The sequence below is a fragment of the Dermacentor andersoni genome, chromosome 3 (genome assembly GCF_023375885.2).
Source record: "Dermacentor andersoni chromosome 3, qqDerAnde1_hic_scaffold, whole genome shotgun sequence".
NCBI lineage: Eukaryota > Metazoa > Arthropoda > Arachnida > Ixodida > Ixodidae > Dermacentor > Dermacentor andersoni.
The window spans coordinates 157,808,268-157,818,683 of NC_092816.1; the positions used below are offsets into that span (position 1 = coordinate 157,808,268).

Genomic DNA, 10,416 nt, shown 5'->3' on the forward strand with positions numbered 1-10,416 from the left:
TAGCTGCAGCGCGCGCCTGTCGGATTTGGTGGCCGCTGCTGCTTCTTTGGTCTCTCGCCGCTCAGGACGTCCGGGGCTTTGCGCGCTGGCATCGCAGGCTACTGCTGCCTGGTGGCTCGGGCAGCACGTACCGCTATGGCAGATTACTCGCAGCACAGCTGCTTCAAGGGCAGCTCCGCGGCGTTCAGTTGGCCATAAATGATTTGGCATTCACAACTCATAAGAAATGCTTGGGAGTCCTCTGGCTTTTTTGAACAAAGTTTATTCTAGAATGATATGCAAGTAAAGCTACCCTTTCAAGCATGTATACACCAGATCAGCATTAAACTGAGGAAACCTTAATTTTTAACGTCGTTTATTCTTGATCGGGAGCAAATGACACGAAAAAGATTCTAAACTTACTGCTACACACATTTTTTCACCGCAATGGCAAATATCTGTACAATTTTTTGGGAAGGTAGAGATAAAAGTCGGAAACAGAAGCAAAGTTGTCATAGACTCCGTTTTCTTTTTTTTTATATTCCCGATACGTGTTTACGGGTTGGTGTTCATACTTGCAAGAGGTGCGCTGACGCTTTTGCTGACCGACGTGAAAGGTCCTTCACCTGGCTCAGCGCAAGGGATCTGTTGCTAAAGCCGCACGTAACGAAAACATTTATAATATTATTGCTTATCACTTTGCAACCGTACTATCTACGCTCCTACCTTCGTATTGTAGTGCAGGGAAAGGAAACCATTACTCAATCATGCTTTGGTCGCGTGCGCAGATGGCGCCGTTTTCTTTACCCCCGGTAGCGGATTTGGAGCGAAATAAGCCTCTCGCTTGTCGTCCAGAGACATAGCAGGGCAGTACGTTTGTCCACCTGAGCAGGCGTGGTAGAGATTGAGCGAGCTCGCCATTCCAATCTAAACCATGGAACGCAAACCTGTGCTCATACTTCTCCTACAAATTCGGAATATTTTGCAGAAATTTCACGCTTGCTCGGATATGGCGACCTGTGCGTTCGGCCACCTAGGTACACAATCACGTGAAGAAGAAACTCGGGAAGCAATACAGAGGGATACCTAACTCCCTTAGACCTTATCGCAACGTGTAAATGGCCGTGGGAGGCGCAATCAAACTGAGATTGAGTTAAGCGCAGGAACCGCAGCTGTCTACGACTGAAGTGGGCTCGAGCAGCGCAGGACAGTCGCGAACGTCACCTGTAGGCGAGTCATTTCTGTGACCTTGTGACCAAGCACACACTGCGAGAAAACGTACCCACTGCGAATAGTGAACGAGCGCAGTTGCAAAATAAGACAGCGAGACCCCCATTATAGCTGTAACGTCAGTTAAGCATGCACGTTTATTAATGCACGAATAAATGTTAGCTTGTGTACTTGCTTACGTCATTTCTGTACCTTAGTACGTACACTCACTCCGCAGTACTGCGGCTGCGTCCCTGGTACAGCCTACCCAACTTTTTTTCTAACCCGTATATTACGACCTAACGCAACGGCTCTGTAGAAGGAAAAACATTTGAGTTAGTTGTCACTATGCAATGCTTCCAAGAAGCTTGTAAGTATTCCAGGCTAAATATTTAGCTTGACTGAGCAACTGCAGCTCCACTGAACAGACACAAATGCTCTTTTCAGAGAAAGCTCGTTTATCCTACCTGGACATACAAACGGAAAGCGGATAAAAGCAGCCTGGGTTCCCATCTATATAGTACAATTTGAAATCATCTATGCCAGATTTAGCATGTTAAATAAATACAAGAAGGGCGTGGCAAGCGATTTGAACCACAAACACTGAGCATGCGTATCCACTCAAAGGAAAGCAGGCAAATAGTCAATGCGTGATCCACTGTCTCCGATCTTAATTTGCGACAGTTCCCTCTGCATAACTCTTCACAGCATGCATTGCATATTAGGGTGAGAATTAATGCTCTTAACAAGGTATATTGAACGTGATGGTTCCGTTCAGAAAACTTCAGCACATACAAAGCACCACTCGGCGGACACCAGCAGTGCGTTTATGACAGTGCACGAAGGTCTGTCAGTCAGGGCCTCTGTCACCAGGCAATTAAACGTGTTTACGCATGCACACATGAGCGATGTCGGTGTGAAACCGTAATATTGAACTCAGGTGACGACCGCAGAAAAGACAAAAACGTTACGTCCGGTTCAGCAAGACCTCGGAAAAGCACAGTGAACTGATTACAAATAAATAATGAACACAAAAGTACTTCGCAAGTAAGGACGCAAAATTACATATGGTCCGAGTTCTCAATGCTTGCGTTACCAAAAGGCATGCGCTGTGTACAGTCATGAACAGAACACAAACACGGCAGGTAGGGATAAAATAAAGGATCGCTTATTCAAGGCACAAAAGAAAGCGACACAATAGCTTCAACTACACAAAAAAGCTCCAAGCCATGTACTAATGTTTCCCAGCGACGACCAACGGCCCGGAAAAACTATCAGCCTAATTGTTGCCTTCGATAAGGACTGCTCGACTATGCAGAAAACCCTATCCGGTTTCAATCTTGCTTGTGTGCACGATGCGTATTAAATACGTGTACACGAGCAGGGAGCGACCGCCGAGCCGCTTCAGTCGCGCGCACGTCCCTATATCATGTGAAAATGGTGCACCTCCTCCTTGGGTTCATCGGCGACCCCAGGGGGCAGCGGAATGCCCGAGCAAAGGACTCCGAACTGCGCACGGCCTTGTTGCAGTCCACAGTTTGCGGACCGACGGCTCCGGGCAACGTGCACGTCATGTAGCACAAGGTCATGAAGAACACCTGATCGCCCGAGAGACCACCAGGAATGCCCCGCGGCACTTCGTCATTACCATCGATCAACGAGTGGCGGTAAGCCGCATAGGCCACCTCGACAGCGGGGATCTCGGGGAAGACGCTGGCTATTTTTCCGGTTCCGCTCTGGTTGTGCTCGGCGTTTACACCGACGTACCTCTGGCTCTTGGCCAGGCAGCCGTCCCGTTCTTCGAAGCCCTTCGCCGAATCGCTGAAAGTGAATCGAGGGATTAACGTCACGGTCACGGACAAAAACTCGTTGGTGGACAGAACGCTGTCACCGGACGGAACGCCCAGATGAAATAGTATGGCCCCTGTCCCCACAAAGATTTTGATATTGTCTTGGGTTGTACGGATTGCTTGCTTTATGCTTGCTATGATTTACGGTTCGTGCAAAGGCAAGCGCACTAAGACACATTTAAGCCCAGGCAACACTGCAAATCTTAGATTAGAGGGGCCATGAAACACTTTTCTAACTAATAATAAAATGACCTAACTATTATGGTGCGTCGTCGCACAAATCTCATGACTCAAATTTTTTTCGAATCCTTCACCTATAAGCGCAGTTATCTCACCGATACCTGGCTTTCTCTCTCTTTTTGTCTCCGCTAGCGTGCTGCCAGCTAAAAAGCGGAGAAGGCAAGATAGCAAAAAGGACCGATGAAAAAAGCTAAGTGTCACGATGGCGAAAGGGCTCGTCGTGGCACATTCTGGCGGCCGCGTAATATTACGCTATGCAGCACACCGCTGCCATGTGTGAGGCCACGCGCAGCAGACGCAGCTACGCGTAGTGCAAAGACGAAATAATTTTTATCTGCGCCTTTTTGAAAACGCAGACGTATATATTTTTCATTGATTTACTAAAGATTAGAAGTTATGCATTACTCGGAATGTTATTGCAGTCCATAAATCAGCACAAATAGCGTTGGTGGACCAACTGCGTTCGAGAACGATGATTGCGGATGCGAGAGCAAGGGACTGCTCAATGCTGTTGACACGACGTTGTAAGTTCCCCTGCTGCATACAGTGAAAGAATATTTGGCGCACATGTCTACAGGAGGCTCGTTAACAGATCAGCAATGTTTTTTACTATTTTCAAAGCCGCTGAAGTATTGTTACGACGGTAATTTTACGCACTTCTTCGTATTCTCCCCCACGCCTGTAGAGAAGTCGTGGCGACCGGCTGAGCGAACACGCCTGGAATTTGTTGCGTACTATTTCGGACAAGAATCCGTGAATAGAGCAGCGCAAGGGTCGTCCGCTCCTCAAAGTCATGTCACAGGTTCAATAACCGACCTCGATAGCCGCGGTTTGTTGGGCGCACGTTACAAGATCACTGCTTTACACCTACACTTATTACCTGCCTTTGGGAGCCGATTTCAGACGATTCATTAAATATATAATCATTGAATCATTGTGATTCAATGCTCAATCAGGGAACCAGCGGGCTGAAAGACGCAGGTCTGCAGTGCTACCGTATGTGCATGATGTCTCCCATAGGCTAAAGAAAATTGGTCAGCGTGCAGGAATCACAGTCGTTTTCTCAGCCCCGGAAAAATTGGCAAGGCTCTGTAAGCGTGTAAACGCGCCAAAATCGCATCAGAGTTGTTCTGTCGGGCACAGAAAACGTTTTGTGACGTGCACAACGAATGTAGTCTACCAGATTCTGCTGTCTTGCGGCAGGAAGTATGTTGGACAGACAGGCACCTGCTTAAACGATCGACTAAGAGAGCACTGTAATAACGTCCACAGCACTGTACAAGGCCACTTGAGCATCCATTGCCGGGACTGCGGCTGCGTGCCAGTCTTTGAAGATACTAAAGTTTTAGCGAGACACAGCTCACAGCTCAACCGGGAAATTGTGGAAGCTGATTTTATCAGAAAACTTGGTAGTAATTGCGTTTGTGCCCCCTCTGTCGCGCTGACACCTGGTGAAGTCACTTATCTAAACAGATAGAAATGCTAATGCATTATTTTATTTTTTTCAGGTGACCACGCTCTTAGTTCAGTGACTTGCTGTTAGAACACCCCATGTGACAGTCTCACATTTTCTGCGCATGCCCTTTCTTGAATATAGGCACACGATGTGGCAACGCAATAAAATATTGTTTGAAGTACAGCGCTGTGCATGTCGTATATCGCAGTCCTTGTCCTTCGCGCTGTACGTTATTTTTGGCTATGATGCCTTTGTTATTTACATCTTTGTGGTATTTCAGTGCTTAAACTGTCGGATTTTGCTCCATTATTTATTAAGTAATTTCTTTACATAAGTTTATACTAACAGTTTCGAGTGCTTTGTCAAGATATCGTTATGTGAAATCCCCTATTTGATTTCTTTAAAATGTTGAAGCATTGTTAAACTTGCAATCTTATGTTGTCATTGTCATTACTTGGCTCTTGTTGATAAATTTGCACAGCATACCGTATAAATTTATGAATTTACAATTTACACACGTCAGAGGTGTTTATCGCATGTGTTCGCATGATGCCATGTAGTTATGCCTTTATTGTCCTTTTTATTATTAGCCTTTTCTTTCATTGGGTGTGTATGTTTGCTGCCCTTTATCGCTCCCATATTTCGCCAAGCGGTTAAGGGCTCTCAATACGTCTCTTTGTGGCTTCTTCTTCACCATCCTTCATTGTTCAATGGAAAATAAAAATTCATTCATTCATTCATTCTAACTTTATCAGAAGTAAACTAGATATCGCACTAAAATTTTACCCAGAGCCGGTCACTCTTTTAACACTACGGCCTTAATTCACATAAAGTTACATAAATCATTGTATCACAACATGGGGCAACACTTACCTAAATAATTTATTCCCTATACAGCACATACAAAACAAAGCCATTAGAATAATAACGCTAAGTTCACATCGCAGCAGTGGCTCTTCATTGCTTCGTAGTTCTGATATAATCGCAATCTCTAGTTTATTTAAATGTCGTCTCGTCATTATCGTGTTCAAGTCATTGAATCATCTTATACGATCAAGTGCATCTTGTAGTAGCTGATCTTCTTAACACAAATCCTACTAGATTTGCGTCAGATGGAAATTTGCTACTATTTGTAATACGGAATAATCGTGGTCGACTTACCGCATATTTCTCTGCTATATCTAATTGGAACGCTCAACCAAGATATAAGAAACACCAATCATCACTTGGTTTGGTACTTTAAAAAAATGATTGTGTTCTTACGTACTAATCATTCATCTCTTTTAGAATAATGTTCCTTGTATGGCGTTTCCGTCTCATATATTTGTACATTTAGCTTTGATCTTCCTCTTTTAATGAAACTACGTTTACTGCGGTCATAATCCTGTTTTAGTTAGGTCACCACACTGTTTGTAACCTTGGACAGAAGTCGCCTAACAGCCTAGTGCTCTCATATGTCCTTTTGTACATTTATCTGCACGTTGTTTTTTTTTCTATGAACTTAATAAAGTAGATTTTAATTCTCACATCACCACGTTTTTTCAACTTTTTCTTCATCAAACATCGTTTTAGTTCCGGTGCCATTGCACAGCCGGAAGCTTAAAGTGTGCTTATAGATAAAATGTTTGGATTGTGGTATCACTTGCGAACAGCGTAGTGCATGAAGATAAACACTACATGAGACTAAAGTTTTAACTAGTGCGGTGCACAACATTGCAATGTTGTGCAACTCGAACTCATTGATTCTGTCACACAAGTGGCTGAAGCTAGTGTGAAAGTAAATAATTTGTCATATATAACCAGAGCGTGTTATGAGGCTACATTGCGGCCATCACGAATGGACCGAAAAAGTGGCCTTAAATTTTTTCAACGCACTCACTGCGATAGAAAAGAGTCGCCGAACGTGCCGTTGGGATGCCATCTGATCCCTTGACTGTCCAAGGAGGCGACCAGTTGCAGTGCCATAGAAAAACCCAGCCCGCCGTACAACATTGCTTTTGTGCCGCCAGCGTAGTAAAGAGGCTTGGTCACAGCGCCGACGGCCACCTTCACTGAGTTGCTTGCCGCGTCGTAGATTAGATACGGCAATGCGTAGTTTACTGTATAGCCCCAGACATCGATGCCGGGGCGCGGACGGTAGATGTCAGCGGCGCAGCGGCTTGACTTGACCCAGTACTCCGCGAAGGACGACTCGGCGCTGGGAAAATCTTTGTACAGGCTGTCGAGCGCATCGCTTTCCAGGTGCTTCGCTGGGGGCCACAGCTTGAGGCGCGTGGATGACAGCTTCTCGGCGGCGAGCTGCCGGCTCTCGGCGTCCAGCCATTCCGAAGCGTTCAGCATGTCCACTGCGGCCGAGACGAGGCTGTCGAAGCAGGCGCTGACGGTCAAACGCTCATCTCGCGTGAAGAGCGCCACAGAGCCGAGCGCTATCACCAGGAAGCGGTAAGGGGTCTCCACGAATCGCTCGCAAAAGTACGGCCGATATATCGTGACGCCCTGGTCGTAGCGGTTCTCCAGGAGCCTGTAGTCCACCGCGGGAGAAAACAGCTGCACGAAAGACCAGGCTATCAGAGACAACAGTTCGGGGTCTTTGTACGATGCCATCACGTCTGCGAATGCCCGAAAAAAGCCCGCGTCGCTTAAGAGAACCTGGTCGCTATGTTCCACCTCAGGCTCGAGCTTGGACTGCCTGAAGGCGTGAAGCCACTGCTCGGAGTCCACCAACGGCGTGTGCGCTCCGATGTCGGCGATTGTCGCCAGCACTGGATGCACGACGGCCGGCCGCATGTTTGTCAAGAGTCTCCTATAGACATCACCTTCCATCGTTAGTGCTGAGTCTATGAGTGTCTTGTTTACAGCAGAACCGTCGTGCTTGCCGCTCAAGATGAAGTAGAACGTGGCCCAGTACTTATCGTATCCCCCTGAATGTTTAACCGTGAGGTGATGTTGGTACATCAGGGGTATAAGGGAACCAGGATCCATAGTGATCCGCCAGTTTGGCGCAGATTCTAAGCGCAGTGCCCTCACTTGAAAGAAGAGCGGGACCTGCCACTTGAGCGCCAGCGTCATCAGTACTTCGAGAGCAGAGGCGCTACCTGGCTCCGATTTTTCCGGCCAAGTGAGCCTGCATTCGTTCAAAAAGTTCCAGAATATCTCCACGTTAGAGCCGTACTCTGAGCGGTCGCCCATGCAAGACGAGTACATGGCTAGTGGCTTGAGGCCGGCGCGAATGATCTTCGACCCCTGACGTAGCACGTCATTGAATCTTGGGAACCACGACTTGCGTACGTCATCCATAGCCGAGTTGGAGTGTTCGAGGTAGCCCTGGGGAGGCGACCACGCAGAGCAGACGTAGGCGCTGAAGTTGTCGCATGGATCGAGACTGCGGTTTAAATTGCCGAAAAGACGATAGCTGTGACGCAAACAGTCTTCAGTCTCGCACAGCGGCTCGGAAGGCACAGACCGGTTTTTTCGCATGAACATGATCGCAACGATAATTGACGCGATTGTGATGAAAAATACGAAGATGGTGGTAACGACGACTTGTCGTTTGGTTATCGGCACCCCTGCTACCGTGACCACGAGACCAGAAACACGCCTTGCCTGCAGCGAGAACAATAGAAAAGAGAAGTAACAATAGTTCATTTGGGTAGTCTACTTACTGAACAAAAAAAACCTCCATGGCTGTTTTGTTATTCGTGTTAAAATTCATCGTCACTCGGTGTGTATGACTGGTCCTATATAGTCTTGCTTCACAGTAGTGCAATAACACTTGGAAACCGTATCTTGAACGCTCTGTATTAGCCACCGCGGTAGCTTAGCGGATATAATGTCGCGCTGCTTAAGACTAGGTCGTGGGATCGAATCGCGGCGCTGCGGCCACATTTTGATGGAGGCGAAATGCAAAAGCGTACGTGTCCCGTGCGTTGGGAGCACGTTAGAGATTCCCTGGAGGTCTAAATGATTCTCAAGTCCCCACTTCACGTGCTCCTTAATCGAATCATGGTTTTAGCGCGTAAAACCCGAGACTTCAATTCTAGATACAGCTGTCTACATTAGGAGAAGCACCTACAAGGCATATGAAACTGACATGGCGAGACATACCAGAAATAAGTTACGCCATACATACTTATATAAAGTCGCAGTTGAACTCTGTCACCTGATGGCATAGGCATTGCGATTTCGTTGTACGGTGGGGGAAAAAAAACGAGATTTCGAAAAATATATACATCCTTCTTCTGGAAATCTGGGGCGATTACTCAATGCCCGTAGATGTGTTTTTACCCTAAGTTTCACAGTACAGCTGCAGGTGACTGTATGGGTCGGGGATCCTTGATCTATGTTAGTTAATAATAATTATTATTGGGTTTTACGTGCCAAAACCACTTTCTGATGATGAGGCACGCCGTAGTGGGGGACTTCGGAAATTTCGAACACCTGGGGTTCTTTAGCGTGCACCAAAATCTAAGTACACGGGCGTTTTCCCATTTCGCCGCCATCTAAATGCAGCCGCCGTGGCCGGGATCTATGTTAGTTGTCAGCGCTGAAATGAAGGCGCCATTCGAGTAATCATCTTGGAGCTTGTAGTTTTAATGCGCAGCTTTGTCGCATCGAAGCGGCAAAATAACCACAAATTCCGCTTAATTGTGCAGCACAAGCTATGCACAGGATAAGTAAGAACCGTTGCTGGGAAGCAAAACGCAAATAAAGTTGAAAGCGAAGCGCGACAGAATGACCAAGAATCAGTGATTCTTCACATGCGTCCTATTCCTTGCTAAATAAAGGAGGCAGGTACTCGTGCATGAGTGCAAAATCTTTTTCATATATCTCGAGAAAGACTTGTTACATTACAAAAGAAATAAACATGAGGGTTCCAGTGACGCACACTAGAAGTTGGAAGGGGAGAGAGCGAGAAATCTTATCAAACGAAGGCTTATTGGGGCATCGTCGAACAGGTGCCCGCACGGCCCCAATGCGCTCAAACGAGACGGAGGAGAGAAGTGGGTGAGTGGCGCGCCATCTGTCGGGGCAGCGCCGTACATTGCGAGGAGGCGGTCTTCTGTGTTTGCCGCAAGAGGGCGCTGCATGTGCGCGAAGCGCCGAAGAAATGTAGCGGAAACCTACTTCGCTACTCGTTTAACTGCGACTTCTGTATTTTACATGCTCATAATTACCGATATGCACGGCAGTATAACTTTCTACGGCACGTTTCTAAGGCAACACCGCATTCACTAGACGCGATTTTGTCCCTCTTTGAACAATCGAACTCATGGCTGAGTGGTAGCGTCTCCGTGTACACTACGGAGACCCTGGTTCGATTCCCACCCAGCCCATCTTGCAAGTTTTTTATTTATGAATTGCCTTCCAGGGTTTTTCACTCATGGCCAACGCCACCGACGCCGCCGACACCGGATTTTCTGCGACACGAGCTCCTTAACGCTATTGCGTTAAAACCGTATCATGTTCTATCAGCCATCGGCTTCGTTACTCGAAATGTGCAAGGGAACTTGGACATTAGATCCCATTTCGCTGTTGTAGCTGTTACGTGTAAGGCCGCATGGGAATGTGTATAAAAATATAAATGACTGCCTGGGCGAGCAAAATTACCATTTGTACGATGGTAAATAAGTGTTATCCATTTTTCTTTGCTCATCTTTGTTTGAACAAATGAATCTTATAAGC

At 46.8% G+C, this 10,416-nt stretch overlaps 1 protein-coding gene across 1 annotated transcript; it reads right to left on the reverse strand.

Annotated features, from left to right (window-relative positions):
- Nucleotides 1–2,615: 2,615 nt before the first annotated feature.
- LOC126524223 (endothelin-converting enzyme 1-like) lies at nt 2,616–8,217 on the reverse strand. Its single transcript, XM_050172558.1, has 2 exons — nt 6,614–8,217; nt 2,616–3,009 (listed from the first exon to the last, which is right to left on the reverse strand). The coding sequence occupies exons 1-2, from the start codon at nt 8,215–8,217 to the stop codon at nt 2,616–2,618; spliced, it is 1,998 nt and encodes a 665-aa protein (XP_050028515.1).
- Nucleotides 8,218–10,416: the final 2,199 nt, after the last annotated feature.

What these genes read in the sequence shown, in the direction of transcription:
- LOC126524223 (XM_050172558.1), bottom strand. Translation starts at nt 8,217, where the DNA reads ATGTTCATGCGAAAAAACCGGTCTGTGCCTTCCGAGCCGCTGTGCGAG. An exon ending in GGCGACTCTTTTCTATCGCA is followed by an intron (nt 3,010 to 6,613) that starts GTGAGTGCGTTG and finishes ATTCACTTTCAG; the next exon opens with CGATTCGGCGAAGGGCTTCG.